General features: G+C 43.9%; 1 protein-coding gene across 1 annotated transcript; it reads left to right on the top strand.

Moving 5' to 3' along the window:
* Positions 1-447: 447 nt before the first annotated feature.
* On the top strand, positions 448-27,661 carry cetp (cholesteryl ester transfer protein, plasma). The gene is made up of 16 exons (XM_052028508.1): positions 448-690; positions 1,329-1,443; positions 2,821-2,952; positions 3,978-4,048; positions 6,812-6,899; positions 9,507-9,576; positions 11,460-11,520; positions 13,256-13,347; positions 15,830-16,006; positions 17,452-17,502; positions 19,340-19,507; positions 21,865-21,932; positions 22,019-22,061; positions 23,257-23,326; positions 25,012-25,097; positions 27,339-27,661. Exons 1-16 carry the CDS (start codon positions 552-554, stop codon positions 27,426-27,428), a joined length of 1,521 nt encoding a protein of 506 aa, XP_051884468.1. The 5' UTR covers positions 448-551; the 3' UTR covers positions 27,429-27,661.

The following is a 27,661-nucleotide window of genomic DNA, read 5'->3' as shown; positions in this document are numbered from 1 at the left end:
CAGCTCACCGGCTCCCGCAGTGGGGCAGGTGAGACCGACTTGATTCTCAGTGCTGGACACCGTGAACAGGGCAAGAAAACCCTGGTCATTGCCCCAAACAAATGATTTTTTCCAGGGGCACCCACAAATACACAGATCTCGCCAAAAAAATGTATGGAATGAGTAACAAGATCTTACAATGCTGGTTTAAATTTACAAATCCGGGCCAACTCGGTTTAAAATTTTAAAAACACTGAGAATTCTGGGGGAAAATCAGCAGGTCAGGCAGCATCTGTGGAAAGAGAAACGGTAAAATGTTTCGCGTTTACCCGTTATTTCCAACTCCGTTTTAGTTGGGCGGCGGAGTGTTGTGAAGCTGTGTACAAGTGGGGATATTTGTAGTGTAAAAGCATGCAGCAGATACATCATGTCCTTGCATTGGGAGGACGGTTGCGGTCTGACTGGGTGTGTTGCGTGCGCCCGAGTTCTGCACCATATATAACACGGGGGGTAACATTCCGGGCAGCTCTCAGTTCTGTTCCGCCCGGCGCCGGCTACTGCTGGCCGCAAGCATGTTCCCACTGGGACAGTTGAGCCCGGTGTTATTCCTCCTGGCCGGTGCCTCGCTCTCCTGCGATCCGGGACCCCCGGCCTCACCCGTGAACACCACCGGCATTGTGTGCCGGTTCACCAAGGAAGCTGCCTTAGTATGTAAGTTCTGGGAAAGGAATTAAAGCCGGCGACTTCCCGCCCACCAAACGTGTCCCCCGGTGTGGCGCGGTCTGAATGTTCGCTGATCCGTTTTCAGGACATCGCAAGGATCAAAACAGAGCTGTCAAGGAGAAACGTGTGAAGGTGCCGCCTGGTTTAGGGCTGTGTGTTGTGGAATGGATGAGTTTCCGCAAGTTTATCTCATTTATGCTAGAGGATTGTAACCCATTTAGAGACTTGGAAGTACTGGTTTAATTTTATTCTCTTTGGAATGTGCACTAAATGCTGAATGCATTTGTAAAACCGCTTGGAAACGATTTAAAATATATGATATCCCCAGAATACTTACTTCACCTCTGTGGCTGTTCATATTTTAAGAATTGCTACCTTACTGAATCTCCCTTCATGCTGCATTAGTAGTGTTAAACGGGCTAGTTTATTGGCTGCAAGTAATGAGGCCGAATATCACACAGCACACTAACTCTCTGGGATAATCGTTGCACCAGTTTCCTGCCGCCTTCGAACCGAATCCGTTTAGTTTACCCCCCTGCCGAGGATAGGTCGACAGACGTGGAACGAATGGACCGTGCGCGTAGTCCGAGCAATTTACCGCAGCGGATTTATTTTATGTTTTCTAGTTAACCAAGAGACGAGCGATGTCATCCAGGCAACGTTCCGGCACGCTTCATTCCCCAATATCGTTGGAGGGAAATCGATTCTGATTCTGGGCTCCGTTTCATATATTTTTAAAAAGTAAACATCCCAAAGTTCTCGTTTAACAAGGGAGGGGATTTTTTTGAGAGATCGGGGAATTGAGGGCTGTGGGGAACTGGCACAGAAGAGGGGGCGGGATCAGGTTGAATGGCAGGGCAGGTTTGAGGGGCCGAATGGCCTACTCCTGCTCCGATGTCCTTACGTTCTTAAAATCTTTTCGTGCGTCTGCCCGCGTGTGGTGAGAATGTAGTGAGCTGCACATTTCTGAGCAGCCGTGTCATGTTATACCAAAATTAAGACCTCCCATAATACAAAACGTGAATTTCTACAGCAGTGTTGGAATCTCATTTCATCAGTGGCTCACTGCTACTGCGATGAGAATTGGGCCCAATTGGTGCAAAGTCCAGCTACAATTATCATCATACAATCTGCTCATCCCTGTCTTAACCTGGGGGTGTGGGAACTGGGCCAGAAGGGGCTAGGAGAGGAATCTTGCAGTGCTCTGAATGTCACCCTCTTTAAACATGTGATTCAGCATTTTTTAAATAAACTTAGCAGTTGATTTCAGATCTCTTACCTTTCCTAGGACCTGCTCCATTGCTATGTGCATGGGACTGGCATGGTTTCATTTTGTAATTTGACCTTTCTCTCTGCTTCACAACCACACCCTCGAGTTGACAGCAATGAGCAGTTTCCCAAAACTAAGTGTGGTTTAGATGGCCCATCTTTAAACTGATCAAAAAAGTACTAACCATTTTCCAATTTCATTTATAACCTGTTGAAAAATTGTCATCAAGAGCAATTTAACACTCAATCATCCAGAAATTGGCCTGGGTGCTCATGGACACAATTTCCTTCAGCTAGTCTTACCTCTTCCCAGCATCAGGCACACAGTTAATGACATTATCTGGTGTGTAGTGACAGTTTCCATGTTTACCAACAGAAATTGCTGATAAAGGTGTGACCTACAACCTGCATTTTTTACTCATAATAATACAAGGAGCAAAGCCCTTAGTGAGTCAGCAAAGGGACATGAATTAAAGGGTCCCCATTTGGCCACTAATATTTTGCCCACAGCCTCTGTCAGACTTGTTTTTTGATGCTCTACTTCTGTCCACAAATATCTCCGACAAAGGTGACACAGTCATTCTGTTGTGCCCCTCACTGCAAGATGCTGTGATCAGTGGCTCCTTAATGAGCCCGTACCTCACTGTAGCTTGGGAACCACTTGTGCCACAAGGGATAATCAGCTGGCATTTCAATTGGGCACATGTTACTAAGCCATAAATTGTGCAAATGACTTTAATGTAACTTGATACAAGCCTCTAATTGTTCCCTAAAAACATCACCACAGTTTGTATTTAATGTTGTCAGTGAAACCACAACAGTTTATAAAATATTTCTCTCCCGTTTAAGTTTGCAGATAAACAACATGTCTGTGGAAAGTAGTGATGTAGACCTTAGTAAAGAAAAAGGAATCCTAATCTCTATCCAAAATGTAGCTGCTTCCTTCAAGGGAACCATGAACTATGCATACTCCAACTGGCTGCAAGTATTCACTTTTAATTAAACTGTCTTTGTGTTTGAATAGCTAATATTTGCAGAATAATTGGATTTTGTTAATGTGCATAATTATTCTATTGGATGTGGAAGAAATGAGTATTACTTCTATAATAGTGACAGCAATATGGTTTTGTGATTAAATTCTTTTGTTCTGTGCATATAGATCAATGAAAGAGTGTTATCAAATGCTTGTGTGTAAAATGTAGGAAGCAGAAATGCAAAATTACCACTCAGCGAGTCTGTAGAAATGAAGCACTTTGCAGGCATCAATGCCTCAGTGATGGCCCAAATGTGAGACTTATGCTTCTGAGATGAAAATATATGAACATGGAACTATTTTTCCAATTTTATTAGTCATGTTCTCATTGTAAAACTTAAGCCACGTGCTGTTATTAACTCCCATTTCCCAATGTGCAGCCAATTTTAGCAGTGGGTAGCTCAGATTTTATGTGCCGATGGATTAAGGTCACTGCCAAATTCATGAGAGCTGGTGTGGAGACTTCTGCACAAGACAGGCATAAAAACGTTTATTTTTAATGAGCGGGTTCCTTGTCAGATGTGGTTCTGAGGAACAACACATGATCAATTTTTGCTCCTCTGTCTTTAAGCACTTAGCTTTAGTAAGTATTTTATCAATGAGTATATATCTAATTTGTTGATTTGAGCGTGTAAGCTTGTTTTTACATTAAGAAATCCTGAAAGCAAAGGAAAAAATAATGCAAGGAAGTAACAGCTAGACCATAAAAATCTTGCACTCATTGATTGGGTGTTTGGAGGTAAGGGAGCCATTACACATTTTTGAAGATCCATTGATGCAATTGAATCCTCCCTATCCCAATGGATGTCTAAATGCAGTACACTAGGTACTCAATGGTCGATGTGTACTGAGTTCGCCGATGCACCTGTTTCTGTGCTCTATGTCACTATAACTGGGCATTTTGTTCACCAAAGCAATGTGACTCTATAGGACAGTGTTTAAACAAATCAACTTCAATTATTTCCTTCCTTAGGTTAAAGCTAAATCACTCACTGGATTTTGAAATTGAGTCCCAGACTGATGTTGATCTTGCTCTAACTTTAGGTAGGTATGATGTTTAACATCCTTTAAGATATTGGGTTAAACTCACATTGTTGTACGATTCATTGGCAAATGCCAATTCCTTATAATTGTGAAACAAATGTGTTTTACCTTCTCTTTTCCAGGTCTGTTTACAAATTTAATCCTAATTATTTCTTCATAGGGTGCACTTCTTATTCATTGATTTTAGTTAATTAAATTAATCAGTTTATTATTGTCACATTACTGAGGTACAGTGAAAAAATTGTCTTGCATATCATTCATACAGATCAGTTCATTACATTAGCGCATGAGGTAGTACAAGGGCAAACAATAACAGAATACAGAATAAAGTGTTATAGTTACAGAGAAAGTGCAGTGTAGGCAGACAGTAAAATGCAAGGCCATATAGAGATAGATTGTGAGGTCAAAAGTCCATATTATCGTACTAGGGGACTGTTCAATAGTCTTATAACAGTGGGATAGAAGCTGTCCTCGATCCTGGTCATACGTGCTTTCAGGCTTTGTATCTTCTGCCTGATGGGAAGGGTGAGAAGAGAGAATGTCTGGGGTGGGTGGGATACTTTGATTTTGTTGGTTGTTTACCAAGACAGCGAGAGGTGTAGACAGAGTCCATGGAGGGGAGGCTGGTTTCTGTGATGTGCTGAGATATGTCCACAACTCTCTGCAGTTTCTTGCGGTCTCGGGCAGAGCAGATGTCATACCAAGCTGTGATGCATCCGGATAGGATGCTTTCTATGGTACATTGATAAAAATTGGTGAGGGTCAAAAGGGACATGCCAAATTTCTTTAGCCTCCTGAGGAAGTAGAGGTTTTGGTGAGTTTTCTTGGCCATAGTGTCGACTGTAGTTGGAACTAGGACAGGCTATTGGTGATGTTCACTCCTAGGAACTAAGCTCTCAACCCTATGTTGATGTACTTGCATTCTCCTGAGTCTATATGACACCCACCCACTGGAGTGAGCCTGGAATTAGGTCAGGACTGTTAGGGCTTCTCCTGGCTCTTGAGGGGTGAAGCCAGGGGCAATTTGTGGAAAGACCCGTGGCAATAGAGATGCTGAGGTGGGGAGGCAGTCAAAATGCTTGGGTGGGGGTGGAGATTTGGAGAGGAGAGTGGGGGGCTGGCACCCTGTGTGCTGGAACACAGCCCTCTCTGCCTCTGATAGTGCCATACACAAAGTTAGAATCCTTTGCTTAAGATAGCATATACTACAGCTCCACATCCCAGCAAGGAAGAGAAGGAACCTGGATAAGGGGAATTGAAGACCTAATTGAAGAAATAGGTTTGAAGGCTCTGAGGGACAGTTAGAGACAGAAGTTTAAAGGTAGAATGACCCACCATAGTTTGGAAGGTAGCAGGGTGCAGTGTGGGGCACAAGCTTCACCTGAAGTACCAAAACAGAGCTGGGTCTGGGGTCTGAGGGTAGGATGGAGATGGGAAAGTTAGCTGGAGCTCAGGATACTTTGGAGCATGTGAATTGTGGATTGACTGAGGATTATGATGAACATGGTGTGGGAGCCTTGAAGAGGGCATGAAATCACTCTTTTAAAATAACCTGAACAAAAATCACAATTGTGGCCAATCCTTTTAAAAGCTGTTCCCTTAGAGAGGAGAAATGTTCAGTGGTCAAGCAATGATCCAGCAACTATTTTCTTGCTGGGAGGAGAGTTGTGGAGCTGATAAAGTACTCTATCTATCTTATGCAAAGGCTTCTTACTTTGTGTGTGATATCATCAGGGAATGTGATTGTTTATCTTGACACTATTAACTCATGGGTACAAGTAATTAATAAATAACAATGATAAGCAATTGTTTGAAAGGCCACGTGATAGCATTCTGCTTCTACTCCTTGTGTTATGTTGGACTGTTTGCATGTAAGCATTGTAGAGAATTTTGCCAAAAAGCTATAAGTCTGAACTAGGAACCCAATCAGCTCTTTTTCAGTTGTAGAGGGCGGAATGAGAGACCGCCACCAATCAAGTCCCAGAATCCAGGATGGCGATTTAAGTATTACAATAAAGCCATCTATCTTCATTTGAACACTGATTTGTTGTTAACCACAGCTGACCAGGTTTCCATGGCCTTGTCAGCAGGTGAAGAGATGCCTTCCAGCTGGAGGAGTCCTCCAGCTCCAGTATTCATCCTCCTGAAACCAGTCCTGGGGTTTAGTCTGCTTCCTCATCTCCCCTGCAAATTGACGTCGACCCAACCACATGTGCAAGGTACTCCATTATCCTGATCATCAACAACCCACACTGACCAATAACAACCTCACCAATCATCAGATGTATTTTCTCCCGTGATAAGGCAACCCAGTCAGTGCAACTGCATCCCCCATTGACCCACCACCCACCATCCTGTGATCTAGTTCCCCCAATCCCATTACTATGTGCATCCCCGCCCACATTCAAATCCCATGCCCAATGATCTTCCATTATAAAAACTGCAGGACATTCTGTAAATCTGTACTTGGAGGTTTCCTGTTACCAATCTCACCTCCCCTCCATCTTGGAAGCAAGCCAAGGGCTAGTGATTCTGGGTAACCTAAAGATGCCTTCGTCTGTGAACACATGCTCCCACTGTCTGCCCATTGTGAAATTTTATTGGGAAAGAATTTTGCATTAAATTTTAAAGCAGCTGTGTCAGGTCCTATTTCTTGAGGTCGTGTCAGGAACCACAACAAACTGGATTTACTGCCGATGGTAAATGATTAACTGTGCTCCATTTGGTTCCCATCACCACATTTGTTCTTCTCCTTCTTTACAGCATGTGACAACGGGAGAATAGCAGTGACCATCTCAGATTGCCTGCTCAATTTTGATAAGCTAACTCTGCAACTGCAAAAACAGAGCGAGTAAGTTGACGATTCTATCCTAAAGAAAAGTTCTGTGAATTTTTTTCAGTTTCTGAAAAGAACACAGAATCCCTGACATTGACATTAAGGTGCAAAGTACTGAGAACTTTTCTTTACAATGCTGCTGTGTAACATTTTATCCAGTCTTTGCTTTTGTGTCCCCCTAATTGCAGTGACTATATTGCGAAATGAAGCTACTAGCCAAGGACAGAGAATAATTTCAACGGTCATTTTGCCTTTGAGAATGAATTATAGCACTGCTCATTTGATATTTAGGAGTCATGTTTTTACTTGTTCCTGTTAGGTATAACTGAACATATCAGTCAACTGAACCTAAAAAGATCACAAGAGTTTGAAATAACTTGTGCTCGTGCTTTCTGCAGTTTTTAAACTAAATGTTGGTTCAAAGTTAACTTTGTCTGAAATAGGTCCTGCTTTCAAACCTGGCCACACTCCTGGTCAAAATTCAGAGATTTTGCTGATTGCCCCACTTCAGAAAATCTTCCAATTTTGCTCATTATTTAAGATGTGATATATTAGTTTACTAAGAAACCCACTGGTCTAACCAATAAATCTATTGACTGACTCAGTATAATTTGTTCTAACATTTTTCAGTGACCTTAAGCTACTCTGAATCCATTCTTTAAATGATTTGCTTTCCTGATGAACTCATCTTTAGCTATACCACTTAGTACGTCGGACTAACATTCTTGAATAAATTAAGAAATATCTTACAATGGAAAGAAAAGGAATGGGTGATATTGTACTGCATTGCCCAATTGTGCTATCTCAAGGAAAGCATAATATTTGTGATCATGCAAAACAATTTTAGTGGGAGCAGTAAATGTAACTTAATATATGCAACATCAAATGCACACTGGCTACAATTTACATTCTACACCCAAGGCAGAAATACTACTCCCTAAAGCTTTTGCCTTAAAGCCTTCAGGGCACAGAACGGCACAGCACAGGATGACTTCCAGCCCAGTGTGTCTGTGGACATTTCCTGAAAGTGTGATTTTTTTTCTTCCGTATCCCTTTTGAAAATTAATCCAATTCTTTTTTTCAAATTGGTACAGGTGTGAGGAGTCAAATAATCTCTTCCACCCTTTGAGTCAGTGCACTACAATTTATAACATACTGCATTAAAATAAGTATTTTCCTCACTTCATTACTGTTATCTATGAGCTGAAGTCTGGGTTACCTGCCTGAAGTCATTCTGCTTGCATTTCAACACGCTCCAGATTGCCTGAATTTTTACTATCAAGAAGAGCAGCTTGAGTTATAAGCCGTGACTGAAATTCTGGCATCTGGGATTTCAGAGTGGAATAGAACAAGACAGCTGTCTATGGATTCAGCAATATTGAAGGCCTAGGAACGCTTTCCTGTGTTAATGTATATCACTTGCATGCTGTCAGCGGAACCTATGGGCAGACAGGAACATACAGAAATGAAAATTTCCACCTTTTGGAAAGGGACACAAGTGCATTCTTAAGGTTATGGAGTGAAAGTATCCACACTCATCCATAATCCCATATTTTGCATGTCTTTTTTGGATGGTTATTACAAGTCACTGCTCACTCCCACACATTATGCAGGCCCCTGTTATTTGATTGGATGATCATGCCTAGTCCTGGGCTGGGTAACATTTGATGGAAGGGGAGAATTGTGGCAGAAAGTAGGGGTTACTGAAACAAGTGATGGGGTCTAATTGGGAGGGTGCGGAGGATATACACAGTTCTGGAGAGTTCACACTTGTGACATTGCCAGTTATATTTTCCCTGCACTCTGAATCCAATTAGAGCTGCTTTTACTGCTGATTTTTGCCTCCTGGTCACTGGGCAATTTCAGATGCAAGTGGGGATTGAACAACAGAACAGTCTTTTTGATACAAGGCGTCTGCCTGTAACTGTTCCACCCAGATCCTTCTTGTTTCCACAGGTGTGGGAAGGAAATGGCAGTGTGTGTTTGGATTACTGGACCAGTAATCCAGAGAAGTTATTCAAATCTCACTGGTGCATTGTGAGATTGAATTCAATTTAGAAAAAAATCAAATCAAAAAGCTAAGATTTTCTTTGAAGCTGCTTAATAGTGGCTTTTAAACTCCAGTTTCACGCCAATGCAGTTAACTTTAACTGCTTCCTGAAGTGCCTGGCATAAAACAAAGATGGGCAATAAATGCCAACCAATCCAGTGACATGAACATCACAAAAATTAATTAAAAAGAAATGTTGAGTTTCAATCCAAAGGCAAAATGAAAAACAGACTGTGGAAATGTGAAATAAAACCAGAAAATGCTGGAAATACTCAACAGGTCAGGCAGCATCTGTGGAGAAAGGAAAAGCAGAGTTAACATTTCAGAGTCAACCATTTCTGATGAAAGATCATTGATTTGTAATATTAACTCTACTTCCCTCTCCATAGATACTGCCTGACTTGCCAAGTATTTCCAGCATTCCCTATTTTAATCTTTCTGTTTTGCACTATAGACCTCACTTTGCCATTTCGCTATCCACAATCGTGGACTGTTTTTTGACATCATAAATTGAAACTAGTTAAGCAATTAAGCTATTCTCTCATTATGCTCTTAATGTTTTCTGCAAACAGGGTCACCTGGATTAAGCAACTATTGACAGATTTTGTTTCCTTCACTTTGAGACATGTTCTTAAAGGACAGGTAAATGTGTGTTATTTCCATTTTATCTAAATAAAACTTTCTGAATGCTTTTCAAAAATTCCACATTGAAGGTTGGGATAATGTATTTTGTGGAAGATTGAGCAGAGAAACTTGGGTTAAAAATATGGAAAAGTGGTACTGTTTTATTCTTCAGTGTAAATGAGTGAACATTGTTCTTTCTTTTACATTTTCTTGTGAGCCATTTTGATTCAGATATCAAGCCTAATGAAGGAATTCACTCTCTGCTGTAGATACCAGGCCTGATGAAGGATCCTCCCTTCTCTATATATCAGGTCTGATGGAGAGAGTCACTTTGCTCCAAATACCAGTTCCTCACTAAAAACTAGCGCTTACAGAAGCAAGTCACTCTCTCCTTTAGTCACCAGCTCCGAGGGAAGGGAGTCACTCTTCACTCTGCATTCCAGTTCTGAGGAAATAGTCAGCTCTTCAATGTATTCTTCATACCTGGATTGAATCACCTCATACTCACTTTATAGAATTCCTTGCCCATGAAAGTTTTCACACACTGACTTATAATGTCAAGCTGGCTCCCAATTAAACACACAAAACTCTTTGTATGGACATGATCACCAAAAGCACACTGAACAGTACTGTACAACAGCAACTAAACTTAATATGAACCTGAAAACCTGCCAGTATAAGTGGCTACTATTCCCTTTTAAAAATGTTGAACTGTTTCTACAGTATAAAGGATCATTTTCATTCATATAAATCCTGTTGGACCCGTGCCTTGTCCTGGATCTAAATTACACTCATTGACCAATGGATGGTTGCAATGAAATGGCTGCCCTCTGCCAGTTGCCATTTGGGTCATTAAGACACATTGTTACCTCCACAGCCTCATCAACACCCTCGACTCTGGATCCCTGGACAAAAGCCCTGTCTTGCTCTATCCTTTGATACGGTTAAGATTAAATATTTATGTGTTCTGCATTCTGCCTTACAGAATGTCAGGACAGCTTTACATACTTATAAGTTCACTTTTTGCTGATTGTTATGATAAAGATCACGCTGGTGCTTTTCTTTGCTTGGAGCCAAATACCGCCAATGCTGGAAACCCGAATAAAAAACAGAAAATGCTGGAAGCTCTAATCAGGTCACTCAGCATCAATGGGGAGAGAAACAAAGTCAATGTTTCAGGTCAAGTACCCTTCATCAGAACTGGAAATGTGAGAAAACAAGAATGTTCTGCACTGAAGGAGGGTCCTTGACCTGAAACATTGGCGCTTTCTCATCCCCCCCACGGATGCTGTTCGACCTGCTGAGTGCCTCCAGCATTTTCTGTTCTCATATCTCCTCTTATCTTATCTCATCTTATTTTATCTTATCTTATTCGTGTTGAGCTTTGGTGCATCCCCGAGATTATGTTCACGTTGGATGTTTGATCTTCAGACACTGAACTCTGACCCAGGCCATTGACTGGGCATGAGACTCACCATTAGTGTGACGCATCATTTCTATTATCATGCTTGGGCTAACGAGTTGCATCAATAGGAATATAGAACGAGTTCTTCTTGTAATTTTAATTTGAAAGAAAGTCAAACACATTGAGATACTTAAGTAGGTGGAGCATATTTTTATACAAGGTGCAACAAAGCTCTTTTTCAGGCTGTACATCAACTGTGATAGGATTTTTACTCCTCAGAAAAATGACACATCCTTCTCAGAATGAATTATAGGTTTCTCTAATCATCCCTCTCTTAGTTTGATTATTCACATACCTTCTCCACTCTCACATACAAAATAAAACCAAGATAAAACCAATAATAACATTCATTATCTGCAGGGAGTGAATGATTAATGAAAGTTCAGTTAGCAACAGGAAGTTCACATCATCTTTTTCTAAACTTATCTATTTTAAGATCTGTGCAGAAATTCATAAGATGTCAAATCTACTGGCAGACTTCACTCTGGATCAAGCCGGTAAGAATTCCCTTGGACTGTGATTTTTTTTAAATGATGATGTACAATTGATACACTCTCTGTAGATTATTATCTGTAGATATTTGGCCCTCCTTGCAGTTACTGTAGCATTGCCCATCATCAGCTGGCTTTCTGACTTTTTAATGATGCCATCACTCCCAATCTTTTCCCAGCTCAGCAGAATAGAGACATTGTGTAGACTTGAATGAATAATAATTAGTTCTTAGAGTAGCAAAGGACAGAAAACCCAGGACCATGTTTATTTCTTTCTACCAGAGAAATGCTCCTCAGGACCTCTCAAAGGATTACTTCTGAAGGCCAGTTATTGTTGTCATGGAAACGCACAGCTTGTTCTACAACCAACAAATGAATGAAGGACCAGAGGATCAATGTCTGGCAGTGTTGGTTGGGGGAAGCATTGACCAGGTCACCAGGGAGCAGCTCTTTAGATTCTGAGGAGGCTGACGGAGCTGTTTTAACATCCTGTCCAAAAAACTACCCCTGAGACGCAGCAGTCCCTTGGGCATGGGTCTGTACTGTTTGCTCAATTTCATTGAGAAGTTGAATGAAAACCCATCTAATCTCGAGGCTAGGGTCCTATGAAGGTATCACTTTCTCCATGATGGAAGAATATCCATTTAGAGGAACTCCAAGCAGAAATGTCAATCAAAGTTGAGGTGAATTTGGGTCTTGAAATTGGATTTTTCAAATTAGATGGCCATCTATTTTTAAATTGGCTGTATTAATGGACAGGAAACAAACAGCAAGAATAAATTCCTCTATGTTTGCAAAATGGGGGTGTCACTTTGACCCTTGGTTATTTACAATCAAGCACAGAGTGTAATATATCCAAGTTTGCTGGGTACACAAGTGAGTTGCGATGACAATATGGAGAGTCTCCACTGATGATGGTCAAGTTAGGTGAGTGAACAATAAGGTGGCACATGGATTATAATGTGGGATTGTGAAGTTATTTGCTTTGGTAGAAAGAATAGAGAACAGAATTTTTTTTAAATGTTGATGACCTGTTAAACATTGGTGTTCAGAGAAATCTGAGTACACTGGTACACGAGGTGCAGAAAATTTACAGGCAGATTCAACAAGCAATTGAGAAGGCCTTTTATTTATAGGGGCTGGAGTATGAAGGCAAGGAAGTCCTGTTGCAGGTATACTGGGCTTGTGGTGGACCATGCCTAGGGAAGGGTATATTTGCCTTGGAGCCATGCAGTCTAGAGTCACTGGATTAGGTCCAAAGGTGAGGGGGTTATCCTAGGAGGGGAAACAGAGTAACATGGATGTATACTTTGGGAATTGAGAAGAATGAGAGGCAATCTCATTGAGGCTTTCAAGATTCAGGGAGTGACTGACAGGGTAAATGCTGAATAGTTGACTCTGGGTGGAAAGCCTGGAATAGGGACTACAATCTCAGAGTAATTTACCAATCCCTTAAGAATGAGTTGCACACAAGTGCCTTAATTCAGATGATTATGGGTCTTTGGAATTCTCTATGTCTGAGAACTAATCCTCAGTTATTGAGTATATTGAAGCTTCAGACTGTTAACTTTAAGGTGTTGGGGGAATCAGGTGGGAAGGTGGATGTAAGATAGATGATACGTCATTGACCTTATGGAATAGAAGATAAGGCTTGAGAGGCTCACACTAATTCTCACGTGGTTATGAAATCACTTTCAGCAGTGGGGCTTCTTTTGAACAAGGAACTTTGCTTTCCAAACAGGAGCATTCATACAAGATGGGAAGATTGCCACAAGTACAGAATTAACTAGTGATCCAGTGATTACCTCCAGATACGTTGAATCCCGGCACAAGGTAACTGCTTTACACTAACAGCACATGTGTTGCCATATGTAATCAAAGTACTGAAATCTGTCTCTGGGTTTAAATTTTCTTATTCAGAAGTTTATTCATAGTTATACAGCATGGAAGCAGGCCCTTCAGCCCAATTCATCCGTGCTGACCAAGATGCCTATCTAGGCTAATCCCATTTGCCTGTGTTTGGCATATCCCTCTAAACCTTTCCTGTCCATATACCTGTCCACATCTTTCCTTAAACATTGTAATTGTACCCGCCTCTACCATTTCCTCAGATAGCTCATTCTATACACCCACCACCTATCAAAAGCTTGCCCTTTAGGTCCCCTTTAAATCTCTCCCCTCTCACCTTAAACCTGTGCCTTCTAGGTTTAGTATCCCCTATCCTGGATTTTATTTTGAAGTCTTGCTCTGTAATTAACGACACACACACAAGAAATTGATAGGGATACGATATCTCAGGTGTGTGGTAAAGTAACATCATTTGGCTTATCCCAGTATGAGGGGGAGTTAAAAGTCACATCAAAGGCAGGAGGTGAGTGGAGCCCATCAAGAGGGAAGGGCAATTCAAGGGTAAGATACTGTTGGATTCAACTGTTTAATATACAGGAAGTCCCCGGGTTACGAACGAGTTCCGTTTTTGAGACTGTTCGTAACCAGATTCTGTATGTAACTCGGAACAGTGTCCGTGCATGCGCACTTGGGCCGGGGATCGCGGCCGCGCATGTGCACTTGGGCCAGGGTTCCCCGGCCGCAGTTACGCACTTGGCCCGGAGTTGGGCCAAAGAAGGTGTACCACTGCCGTGGTAGGATCGGGGGCCGGGCCCGCTTACGAACCAACCACAAAGGTCTGTTCGTAAGTACGGGCGTTCGTAAGTCGGGCATTTGTAAGTCGGGGACTTCCTGTATATCTTTTCTTTTAGGTAACTTTTACATGTACAGTGTTTGATATACCTCTAGTGGCTGTACAAGGTATAACCGCTTCTCAGCTGGTGTGTTCTTTCACCAGGTGAATGAGTGTTTTTTCATTGGTTGACTTTTGCCATAATATTCAATGGCTATTTTCTGATTGGACCATTGTTATCTAAGGAAAGTCTGTTGTCTCAGGTAAAAAGAGATGTTTTATGTTAAAAAGCTTTCTTGCTTATCTTGCTCCCCCTCCCCCATTATAGCTCCTTTGTCTCGGCTCATCTCCTGGTAGTAAAGCTAGTGCCATGTGCTCTGTGACTGTGTCTTTGTTTTCCATTCAGGGCCCCAAACAATCCTTCCAGGTGAGGTAGCGCTTCACCTGTGAATCCGAGGGAGTCATTTATTACATCTGGTGCTCCCGGTGCAGCTTCCTGTACATCAGTGAGACCCGTTGCAGATTGGGTGACTGCTTCGTCGAGCACCTTTGCTCCGTCCACCACAACAGCCAGGACCTCCCGGTGGCCAACCATTTCAATTCCACATCCCACTCCCTTACTAACGTGTTTATCCGTGGCCTCATCTATTACATTTGAGGCCAGACAAAGGTTGGAGGAACAACACCTCACGTTCTGCCTTGGGAGTCTCCAACCTGTTGGCCTTAACATCGATTTCTCTAACTTCCGGTAACCTACCCCTTCCCCCGCCTTGATGACCAGCCCATCTCCTCTCCTCCCCTCCCCCATCTTTTATTCCATGGTCCACTGCCCTCTCCTACCAGCTTCCTCCTCCTTCGGCCCCCGGTCTCTTCTACCTATCACCTCGCAGCTTATTACATCTTCACCCCGTCTCCCACCTTCCCCCCTCACCTGGACTCACCTATCACCTGACCTCACCTGTCCCCTGCCTGCGTGTGTTCCTCCCCCTCCCCCCACCTTCTTATTCTGGCTTCTGCCCTCTTCCTTTCCAGTCCTGATGAAGAGTCTCGCCTGAAACGTTGACTGTTTATTTCCCTCCGTGGACGCTGCCTGACCTGCTGAGTTCCTCCAGCATTGTTTGTGTATTGCTCAATTCCAGTATCTGCAGAATTCCTTGTGTCTCTCTTTTGCTGAGAAAGCCATGTCAGGATTTGGTCCGAGACCCGGGCATCACTGTAGCACAAGTGGAACACTTGTTTCAGGAATCCAAGCAGGACAATGGCACGTATAAGGGACTGGGATGTGATCCTGCAAGTATTGGAGCTCAACCCCTTTTGATTGATGACCAAAGACCATTAAGAAGAAGCTGAACACACTGTTCTGTGATTGGTGCACAGGAAAGTGTCAGCGGCTGCACAGAGTCGGAAGTGGTGCCATCGTGAAACGCAGCAGCACTTTTCAGGAGCAATTGAAATCCATATTCTAGTCCTCTATATGTCAGAAATCACCTGTGCCTCCAAAGCAAGCTGCAATAACAAAAGCAGAAGCAAATTATTTGTATCTGCTGTTCAAAGGTGTTTCACTCGCTATCTCCTCTTCTTGTTGATTCTCATCTGTCTCTGCCGCTTACTGTAACCTCTCATTGTGTTGCACAGGGTAATGTGTTCTACAAGAACTTTTCAGTTCCCCAGACGCCCAGCGCCATCCCAGTTGAAAGGGTGGAGACCAGAATGTTTAATCTGTGGGTCTCGGAACCAGTGATCAATTCTCTCCTGTTTGCAGCATATCATGAGGATCGCCTAACTCTAAAGCTTGTGGACAATGACTTGCTGGTGAGTTCCAGATCAGTTCAGAATCAAATTGAATAGATCTCTCTCCAAGAGCACTGCATGTCTGTGGCCTTGATGTGAGCATACCCATTTGAACAGTACTGTGGCATGCTATCTGAACTGTCTGTGGGTGACCTCATGGGAACAGAGGAATGGGTATGGGTCTTCAGCCTTTCCCCACCCACTTTGCCAGCCTATCCCGACATTCAGATGGATCACAATTGCTCTGTATCTTAACTCCCCTCACTTTGGTTCCATAATCCTGTAATACCCACACCTAAAAATCTATCATTTTCACACCAACTGTTCAATCGTTGCAGCATCAGGAGCTTCTTACGGGTAAGAGAATTCCATAATTCCATTAGCTGTTGGGTGAAGGATGCCTTTGCACAGGTACCACCAGATGTGTGAGAGAAGGCTAAACAATAGTAGCAGTGCGATGAGAGTGTGCTGTGGAGAGAGGGTGTTGGAAATCAGCCAGGGCTCCCAACCTGAAAAGTCTGGGTGAGGGCTCCACTACGATGACTCCCATGGTCAAGTATCTTGCTGCCTTTCAGTGTGAAGGCAATGGGTGCATTTATTGCATCCGGTGCTCCCAGTGCGACCTCCTTTGCATCGGTGAGCCCCAGTGCAGATTGGGGGATTGCTTTGTTGAGCACCTTCGCCCCGTCCGCCGTAACAGCCAGGATCTCCCGGTGGCGAGCCATTTTAATTCCACTTCCCATTCCCACGCTGACATGTCTCTCCACGGCCTCCTCTACTGCCAAGTTGAGGCTGCACGCAGATTAGAGGAACAGCACCTCATTTTTTTCCATGGTAGTCTCCAACCTGATGGCACGATCATCGATTTCTCTAACTTCCGGTAACCACTCTCCTCTGTCCCTTTGTTTTCCGTTATCCCACTTGCCCCATCACCCCTTCTCTTCCCCTCCCCTGCCCTCTCGATCTGCCCATCACCCACACATCCCTCCCTCTGGTTCCCCTCCTCACCTCCTTCCCTTTGTTCCATGGTCCACTGACCTCTCCTATCAGGTTCCATCTTCTTCAGCCCTTTGTTGCTTCCACCAATCACCTCCCAGCTTCCTACATCGTTCCCACTCTCCCCCCCATCTGCCTATCAACCCCCGTCACCTGGATCCACCTATCACCTGCCAGCTCTTGCTCCGACCCTTCCCCCCCTACCCTTTTATACTCGCTATCTCTCCCCCTTACTTTCTAGTCCTGACGAAGGGTCTCGACCTGAAACGTCAACTGTCCATTTCCCTCCATAGATGCTGCCTGACCTGCTGAGTTCCTCCAGCACTCTGTGTGTTGCAATGAGTGGTTGCCTGGGTGAGAATTTGTGGATGGGGATAGGGATCTCTGGAGCTCGTGAAATTGATACAACCACATCACTGCCTCATGATTGAGGCAGGACATCAAATAACATGTTTTACTTGCTCTTTCAGAAAGTATTTGAAGATGGAGAATTTGAAAATGAGCCAAATGTTTTACAGCAGGTATGTCTTCTCTCTGTGTGTAATAGCGAGGGAGCCTCAATGAAGGAAACATTCAGGAGGGAGAGGATGAGCTCTGGTCCATGCTGACCCAAGGTGTCACTAACACAGTGATGTCTCTCCGTATAGTTAATACTATCATATTACACAATCATGAAGAAAACTCTAGAACATTTGCTCACAACTTTGAGGACAATAATCCCTTGGTAAATTTTAATTTATTACTAAATTCCCTTTCACTCGTTAATCTTCTTGAGCTAGAACTTGTGTAAGAACATCTACTGGAGTAGATGTTTACAGTGCAGGTGAGTTCTTCAGGGACAACAGTCGTCTCACCAGTCCTGATGCAGGGCCTCGACCCGAAATGTCGACTATCCCTTTGTCTCCACAGATGCTGCCTGACCCACCGAGTTCCTCCAGCAGTTAGTCTTTACCGCAGATCCCAGCATGTGCAGTCCCTTGTGTCTCCTCTGTCATGTCACCATCTGCACAGAGAATGGGCAGTGAGGATCGCAACCCAATCTTCGTCCTATTTTAATGACTAGAATGAGAACCAGGCTGTGCTATAACGGACAGGCAATCCATTCAACCAGATTAATAACAATGTTGAAATTTGCACCCAAGTTTTTGATCATGTGTTCATGTCAATGCCTGTACATGCTTATGTGTGTGGAGTTTTGTTATCTATTCAAACTAGTTTATTCAGGTGTCATTTCCACCTCCAGTGTCAAAATGTTTCTATATTATCTGAGGTGACCTGACTAATTTGATCCAAAGTTGGCTTGGTGACAAAAGGCAGAGGGTAGTGGTGGAGGGTTGCTTTTCTGATTGGAAGTCTGACCAGCAGTGTAGTGCAGGATCGGTCCTGGAACCTCTGTTGTTTGTGATGCATATTAACAACTTGGGCATAAATGTAGGAAGTATGATTAGTGAGTTTGCGGATGACACAAAAACGTGATGTTGTGGATAGTGAGGAAGGTTGTCTAAGGCTACAACAGGATATAGATCAGTTGAAAAGTTGGGCGGAGCCTTGTCAGATGGAATTTAATCCCAACGAGTGCAAGATGAAGCATTTTGGGAAGTCAAACGGTGGTATGACATATACTGTAAATGGTAGAGCACTAAAAATGTTGAAGAACAGACAGACCTAGGGGTCCAGGTCCACAGTTCCCTTAAAGTGGCAACGCAGATCAGTAGGGTAGTGAAGAAGGCATATGGCATGCTTGTCTTCGTGGATCAGGGCATAGAATATAAGAATTGGGACATTATATTGCAACCTTATAAACCACACTTGGAATATTGTGTGCAGTTCTGGTCACCACACCATCGGAAGGATGTGTTTGCAGTGGAGTGAGTGCAGAGGAGATTCACCAGGATGTTGCCTGGATTGGAGGACTTTAGTCATGGGGAAGGATTTGGACAGGCTGGGCTAGTTTTCCCTGGAGCGAAGGAGGTCAAAAGATAACCTGATAGAAGTATATAAAATTATGAAAGGCATAGTTAGGATATAATCAAATTCTATATCCCATGAGAGGGGTATTAAAACAAGAGGGCATAGGTTTAAGGTGAGAGGAAGGTGTCTTAAAGGGGATCTCAAGGGTAAATATTTTTACAGAGTGATTGTTATCTGGAATGTGCTGCCAGAGGAGGTGGTGAAATCAGATACATTTAAGAAGCATTTTGAGAGAGAGGTAAGGCACAGGAAATATAGTCCTAACTTGGGCAAATGTGACTCTGTTCATGGGCACATTGGTTGATATGGATGGGGTGGGCTGAAGGGCCCATTTCAGTGCTGTACACCTCAACAACTCTAAGACTCTGTGATTCTATTATTTTACAGATGCTTCCTGCTGTTCCTATGAATGACCTGATGCTCAAACTCACGCCTCTCAAGCCACCCAGCATTCTGTTCAAACGCATAGGCACCATTTTGGAGGGATCCCTATCTGTCGAGGTTGACGTTCTGCCTGATAGTAAAGAATCCTACACAGCACTGTATCTGGAGATGGTGAGTTGCCTTTGTGATGTCCCACCACCATTATTGCTGCAAATCGGAACGGTTGATATGGAAGGCCACAGGGAATCACAGCTGGATCAGTAGGTCAGACAAGTGGCAGTAGCGGTTTAGTGCAGAAATACATGAATTTTGGAAACACGAGTTTGAACAGGAGATATACCTTGAAGTAAGCAATATTTTTCATTTTTATTTACCCAATTGAAGTAAGAAATAAGCAAATAGAGTGGAAAAAGTTGGAGAAATGATGATGCAAAAAAAGGCTTTCAAGACATTGGGGCATCACGTTCCTTCTTGACTCCCTGTTCAGCTGTTCCAGCCCAACCAATCACTCCCTTGCTTACAGCTCTTTCCCATTGCAATCACAGGAGATGCAACACCTGCATTCTTACCTCTTCCCTTCCCACCAAATGGGGACTCAAATAGTCCTTCCAAGTGAAGCAGCGAATCACCTGAACTTCTTCCAATCTAGTGCATTCAGTTTGAACAATGGGGTATCCTCTACAACGGAGAAACCAAAGGCAGGTTGGGTAACTCTTTGAGGACCACCTGTGCTCAGTCCACAAGAGTGACTCAGAACTTCTTTGTTGCCTGCCACTTTAATTCTCCATCCCACTCCCACTCCGACCCATCTGTCTCTGACCTCCTGCACTGTTACAAGGCACCCCAATGTAAGCTGAAGAAGAGCATCTCATCTTCTATCTGGGCATTTTACAACCTTGCGGACTCAATGAATTCGACGACACCAGGTAACTCGCTTTCTCTGTCTGTATCAGAACTGGCCATTTCTGCTGTAAGTCATCTATTTGTGATACTGACTCAGTTTTTCTCCCTCCATTAGCATAGTTTGACCTGCAGAAAGCTAATTTTCATGTCATTTATACCCTGGGTATGTATGCCCATGACAATAAACTTAAACTTGAACATTTTCAACAGCTCTGTATTTCATAGCTTCTATGTTCCTTAGAATGTATTCTCTCTCACTCTCTCTCTCTCACTCTCTCTCTCTAACTGCCCTCAGCTCATACCTTCTTGTTCATTTTTTCTCACTCTAACTTCCCTCATTAACAAGGTGACTTTTACAACTTCTACATGGCAACCCTGGCCCCACCCTATCATAGATAGCCCCTTTCTCCTGTCCATCTCCCAACCCCACCCCCCCAACTTTAAACTAACTTGTTTTCTATCTGTCTCAGTTCTGAGGAAAGACCTTCTATCTGGTTTTCTCACTGCTTCTCTCTCCATAGATGCTATTTGACCTGCTGGGTGGTTTCCAGCATTTTCTGTTTTTAACTCTCATTTGTCCACACCGCCACAATGTGATTTTTGTTTGTGCAGGGCTGTTTTGATTTTGGATGCTCCACAGTTGAATTTCAGGGACAATAGTTCTGCAGTGCTGAACAAGATCTGTAAAACAGTCCTTCAGTCGCTAATAATATTCTTTGTAGGGCACGGTCCACAAATCTATCTCTGTTTCACCAAAGTGATTATAAAAGTCATCCAGCTTCTGTATTTTCCATCTAACCCTTTACCAAAGGCAAACTGAACTGCCTGTAGTGCAGGCTGACACCTTCTCTTCAGGCTGAATGACAAAATAAAACTAGAAAGTACTGGAAACGCAAAGTAAGTCAGGCAGCAAAGAGGAACAGAGTAAATGTTGCAACTCAATGACTTTTCCACAGATGCTGCTTGACCTTCTGGCTGTTTACAACATTTTCTGTTTTTATTTTAGCATCCAGTGCTGTGTGCAAATCTGTCAGCAAGCTAACAGCTGCCCGCAGTAGCAGAGTACAAATCTGTAACCCTTGAGAAGTAACTGTGGTGTTGGGAAGGCTGACACTCCATCTAGTGTCAGCCTTGGAGAACTTGGCACAGACGCCAGACCCAGCACTGTGATACAGTCTGCTGTGAGTGGAGAAGATGAAATTTAGATTTTTAGTTCAACAGTGATTAAAATTAATCTTGTATTGTTCCAATGTCATAATGGTGATAAGTATGCTTCATTGATGGACAGGCAGCACAGTGGCACAGCTGGTAGAGCTGCTGTCCTACAAATCCAGCGACCCTGGTTCAATCCTGACCTCGGTTGCTGTCTGTGTGGAGTTCTCCCTGTGACTCCATGGCCTTCCTCTGGGTGATCCACTTTCCTCCCACAATCCCAAGGTGTGCAGGTCAGTTGGTAAATTTGCCACCGTGTGTAGGGAAGTGGTAGAACCCAGGAGGAATTGATGGTAATGTGGGGAGAATAAAATGGGAATGGTGTAAATGGTAGGCTCACCGGGCCGAAGGGACTTCTTCCATGTTTATGACTTTATGACTGTAAGAATGAAGCTTCCACTTCATATCTATAGGATATTGAAACTACTGTCCAGTCATCTTATGCAAACAGGAAAATCCACCTGCAGCCCTCTTCAAATCGGTAAGTGCCTCTGCTGACAGTTACTTGGATTAAAGTCGGTGTGATTTCAGAGAACTACTAATCTTTCAATCTATGCATCTCCACAGCTGGAGCATCAAAGTTATAAAGAATAATCCAGCCATCACCCTGGTGAGTATACACAGAATATCTTGGGAAACTGATTCAAGATGCTTCATGAATTGAAAGTGGCTTTAGAAAGACCCCAGGTCCAAAATCAATATTCAGTCATTTGAGGGTGGTGCATCTCTGGAATTGTCTGTCCCTGAGGGTGGTGGGGGCCAGATCGTTAGATATATTTAAGGTGGAGGTAGATAAATATTTGAAAGATTGAGGAATCAAGGGTTATGGGGAACCAGCACAGAAAAGGCCAGCATAGATCAACCACGATCATATTGAACTGTAGGGCAGGCTTGAGGGGCCAAATGGCCTACTCCTGCTCCTATTTTCTTGTATTCTTATTTCCTAATCCAGTCGTTTCTTGTTTACCATTACTGACACTGGCATGTTATTCCAAATGTCATTAATTTCTTGTATGTGAACTCCCCAGCTGATGGGATTCCAGCTCATGTTTCCACTTTACGAATATCATTCCATCCTTGTATTTTGGGCACGTGGTGACGTCATCAGGTGAAGCTGGATCGGAAGACCACAACCAAGGACCTTTGTTGTTAAACTCACAGTAAAACCTGTAGAAAACAGAAAGGGGGAACCATATGTGAATTAAATTGGTTTCACCGGAACATTGTGTTTATGTTCACTCACACCCCTGCACAGATTTATGAGTGCTGCCATTTTACAGACACTGATAAAGATCACAACATCTGTGCAAGCGATGTTAGGAAGTGTGCTGTGGCATGCTCCATTGTATGAGGGTCTCTTTACCCAACAGTGCCATTTAACCTCTTCAATTTACCCCAGTCTTCTTCCCTGATCCTTCCTACCCTTTCAATGTCTCCCATCCCTCTTTGTTTGCTTCCCACTCTCTGAATTTCCCCCACCTCTATGGCAGACTGGGTGTCCTCAGTGGAGAGAACTCTCTAACAGGCCTGACCCACTTCCCAGCAGGCATCACGCAAAGAAGGCAGCAGCTGAGCACCCAGGTCAGCGTCTGATGCTTTGAAATGGAAGAGAATCACACAAGCAATTTTTAAAAGCAAGGCTGTCCTAGTGCACCATTTTCTTATTTGGTGACATCTACTTGGGGTTAGGGCGCCGTCAGTGCACCAGAAGTGAGTGAGGACGTAAATGCGGCTCGTTTATGTGACTCCCTTGTGTTAAGAAGTACTCAGGAATATTTCAGACTGTGAACAATTTGTTATTTCAGGATGAGAGTAAAGCCAAGCGTTATTTGGAGAAATTTTTCTCAAGGGGTGGATTACAAAAGATCATCTCTTGTAAGTATGCCTGTGGGGAAGAGTGGATTTGAGATAATAAACAGGAGTGAGCAGACTTTTGTCCATTATAGGCTAATACAAAATAAAGGAGGTAATAGCCTTTGTGGTTTGCCTGATCTGGTCCAGGCCCCTGTGTGGGTGAGACTCGGATGTCTTATAGAGTAAACCAAAACACCGCCGATGCTGGAAATCTGAAACACAATGCGAGCAACACTCAGCAGGTCAGGCAGCATCTGTGGAGAGAGAAACAATTAACGTTTCAGGTGGAAGATCCTTCTGACAGAATTGGGAAAGAGAGAAAACAGGATTGTTTTAGTTGCAGAAAGGGTGGGGAGTGGATAGGACAAAGGGAATATCCCTGATAGGGTGAAACCAGGGTTGCTGCAGGGATAAGATGCAGAAGTTGTCTAATTGATAGGTTAGTGAGGGATGTTAGACAGAACAAGAAAGAATGCAACCTTTCTGAAATGGGGATAGTTAGCGGGAGAGAAAAACAATAAAGGAACATAAAAGCTATGAAATGCAGAGCCGTAGGAAATGGAAAAACTGGTGGATAGAGAAAATCTGAGCCGGTATTACAAGTGGATGTCCTACAGTAGGACCTTGCTGATTTTGTTGGGCAGAGAAGTGTCATCCAGTGAATCCTCCCCTCTCTCCCACCAATCCCCCAGTACTTTGATTTTTAAATCCCCTGAGCCAATAAAACCGGCAACCTGATAAGTCTGCCAATGTTATTTTATTACTAGTTCATAAGCTCTGTATATAGAACATAGAACAGTACAGCACAGGAACAGGTCCTACAGCCAGCCAATGTTGTGCTGAATTAATTAAACTAGGAATTAAACACCTAACTAAACTAATTCCTTCCGCCTACCCAATGTCCATATCCCTCCATTCTCTGCGTATTTAGCTCCACTACCACCCCTGGTAAGTGCATTCCAGGCACCCAAGATTGAAGCATGGAACCAAGCTATAAACATGGTCTGGTGTGAAGCCTCTGCTGTGCTTTATGGCAGGACGTCTCCTGACATTTGTATTTAGTCAGCCTCTCCTGCCATCAGTTGTTTTATCTTTCCTTGTGCTGCCTGGCAGCTTGTGGGACTGTGGCAGCGGGTTGACTTTTTCCACACTGATGCCATTTGCTGCCTGCCTCTTGTTACTCAGTGGTGGTGGAACGGACACTGCTGCTTTTGCTCGTGGGGCACAGAAAAGAGCCTTCGAGGTGGCGCAGCCAGCAGAGCTGCTGCCTCTCAGCTCCAGCGTCCCGTGTTCGATCTTGACCTTCGAAGCTGTCAGTGTGGAGTTTGCAGCCTCTCCCTGTGATGCTGTGGCTTTCCTCCAGGGACTCCGGTTTCCTCCCACATCCCAAAAGATGTGCGAGTTGATAGGTTAATGGGTCACTGTAAGGTGCTCCTAGTATAAATGGGTGGTAGAATCTTGGGGGGAGAATAGTTTATAGAGAAAATTAGTGGGGAATGGGATTGCTCTGTGAGCCGGCAGGTACTTGATGGGCCAAACTGGCCTCCTTCTATGTTGCAGGGAACTTACCTTTGACTTCAGCTCTGATCTGCATTTTGGGTATTAAGCAAAAGAACACCCCTTGTGTCAATTATCTGTCATGCCCTGGGGGGAAAGACAGAGGAGAATTGATGTCACTCCCATCATTTTTTTCTTCTTTGACCTAGATGTGGAGTTTTACATAACGGCACTGCTTGACAAGAAAGGACTGCACTACTTTAATGTCACCAACACAGTGCTGAAACCAGACAAGGTATAAAAAGATTACGAAACTTCTTCAGTAAATCACGTTGATGGCAGGTGACCGGCTGATGATGGAACTATCCGTGAATTGAGTTGTATGATGGTGTTTATTTCAGAGTCTTGTGAATCACAAATTGCAACTGTACAGCATGTCTTCAGTTCCTTATCAAATTGAGTTTCTTGGTTAGGACATAGAACAGTACAGCCCACGATTTGGCGCCAAGCTAATTATACCAGTAAATAAGAACCTAATGAAACTAATCCCTTCTGCCTACACAACGTCCATATCCCTCCATTCTCTGCACATTCATGTGCCTATCTAAGAGCCTTTTAAATGCCTCTATCATATTTGCCTCCGTTACCACCCCTTTCTGTATGCTTTGATCGTATGTGCTGGAAGTAGTCACTGCTTGTCCAATTCTACTGTGATATCAATCCAGGCAACTTGAGCTTATGCAGTGACACAGCTAGCAGAGCCGCTGCCTCATGGCGCCAGTGACCCTGGTTCAATACTGACCACGGGCGCTGTCTGCGTGGAGTTTGCACGCTGTCCCTGTGGCCGCGTGAGTTTCTCTGGGAGCTCCAGTCTTCCTCGCGCATCTCAAAGTCAGGCGAGCTGGTAGGCTGATTGGCCACTGTAAATTGTCCCTAGTGTGTAAGTGAGTGGAAGAATCTGTGGGGTAGTTGAGGGGAATGTGGGGAGAACAAAAAATGGGTCTATGGTTAAAAATTAGTGCAATTGGGTGGTTAAAGGTCGGCACGGTCTCAGTGGCCAGAATGGCCTGTTTCTGTTTTTTATCTCTCTATAACCTGAAGCATGTTGTAAACCACATACAGGAAAACAGTTGGGGAGCAGGAAGGGTGCTGCTAGATGAGGATTGGTAGGCAGAGGGGCTGGGGGTGGGGCAAGGGTTGTCGCAGGTGTCGGTGGGGTGACTATGAGTACTGGCTGCCAGGAACTGGAAGGTCAGTTGCGAGTGGAGGGACCGACAGACGGGAGAGGATTGGTAATCTGGGGAGGGGTGGGAGGTCACTCAGGTATGGAGCGGCAGTCAGCGCAGGGGAGGAGAACATTTGGGGGCAGAGTGTTAGAAATCAGGTGAGTGATCAATGAGGGGGTGTGGATTTGCTGGCTGCTGTTCATGGGATGCATGGGTCAGTAGATTGATAGGGGCACGTGGGTGAGGTTCGCAATTCATTGTGTGGGCGGCAAGGAGGTTGGACGTGAATTGCGAGCTGAGAGAGATGGGGGTATTTGCTACACGAAGGACTGGAGTGCAAGGAAGAGCTGGTGGGTTCTCAGTGCTGCATAGGGTGCTGTTCACATCAATCCCGTTAAACTAAATCTGAAGCAGGCCTTACAACCTTTGACCTGGGCCCTCTGTCGGTTTCCCACCTTGAACTGCGCTGATCCAGCACACAACCTTCCTATCTCCCACTGTCCCCATTCTGATCTCCGTATTTCCCACGCAGCCTGGGCCTCTCTCCCCGCACCCGTCAACGCCCTCCTCTCCTCGACACTGGACCTAGAACTCCCCTTTCCACACACCACCAGCAAAGGCCTTTTGGCTGTGCAAGGCCAGTGTAACTGCTGTGAATGCCCTTGTGATCTGCCTACCATAGTTCAATAGCTCAGAGTGAGTTCCCAGTCCTGCAGCCATGTAATTGGGATCTCCTGCCTGGCATTTAATATCTTGGCCCCTTCTCTGTACAGCTGCTTTCATTACAGGCCCGAATAGTTCCTGTTTACAAAGGACATCTCTCCATCTCTCTCTCCATCTCTCTCTCTATCCACCTCTCTCTATCCACCTCTCTCTATCCACCTCTCTCTATCCACCTCTCTCTATCCACCTCTCCCTCTCCGTCTCTCTCCCTCTCCGTCTCTCTCCCTCTCCGTCTCTCTCCCTCTCCGTCTCTCTCCCTCTCCGTCTCTCTCACTCCCCTATGCTTGGTCTGCCCTGGTTTCAGGGTAACAGCTTTTGTCAGCGATCAGAGTGCACCTCTCTGTCACCAGATGCAACCACGACTTCAATCAATACTGGTTGGGTCCAGCTGATGCTGATCTTCCCCAGAACAATGAGCAATGGAGAGTGTGATTAATGCTAAGCGAACATTGCAATCATTATGATGAATTTCAGGTGAGGGCCATCACTGCATCACCTGCACCAAGCATCCCACATGTTGCAATTCCCTTGTATGCTTCTTTTCTTGCCTCACATGAATTTCTAGACCTCTTCCTCTTCTTTCACAGGGTTATGTGATTGTTGCCACAGATTTTCGTTTTCCACGTCAGCTACTGGAAAATTTCCTTCGAAACGTCACCTCAACCAGAAGATCCTAATTTCAGAAAAATACGGTGAGGGCTTGGTGGGATGTGGAGTTGAGCAGAATTCGCAATAGCTTGAAAAGCAGATGTCTTTACACTGATAAGTTTAACTGGGTTTCTCGAACTGGAGATTTACAGTGATTACTTTAAATTGTTGTGTTGACTTGTATATATGAATGGCATTTAATCAAATGTAACACCAAAGATGGTGAACCGTTTCAAATGAGAATACAATGTGTTCAATCTTG

Source organism: Pristis pectinata, chromosome 13 (genome assembly GCF_009764475.1).
Source record: "Pristis pectinata isolate sPriPec2 chromosome 13, sPriPec2.1.pri, whole genome shotgun sequence".
Classification (NCBI taxonomy): Eukaryota; Metazoa; Chordata; class Chondrichthyes; order Rhinopristiformes; family Pristidae; genus Pristis; species Pristis pectinata.
Note: the sequence above shows the minus strand (reverse complement) of the source record. Positions and strands in the feature narration are given on the sequence as shown.

Bases quoted from the DNA above. Each gene is read 5' to 3' on its own strand.
- cetp (XM_052028508.1), top strand. From the start codon at position 552: ATGTTCCCACTGGGACAGTTGAGCCCGGTGTTATTCCTCCTGGCCGGT. The intron at 691-1,328 runs GTAAGTTCTGGG...TATGTTTTCTAG, and splicing joins CAAGGAAGCTGCCTTAGTAT to TTAACCAAGAGACGAGCGAT. The intron at 11,521-13,255 runs GTAAGAATTCCC...CTTTCCAAACAG, and splicing joins CTTCACTCTGGATCAAGCCG to GAGCATTCATACAAGATGGG.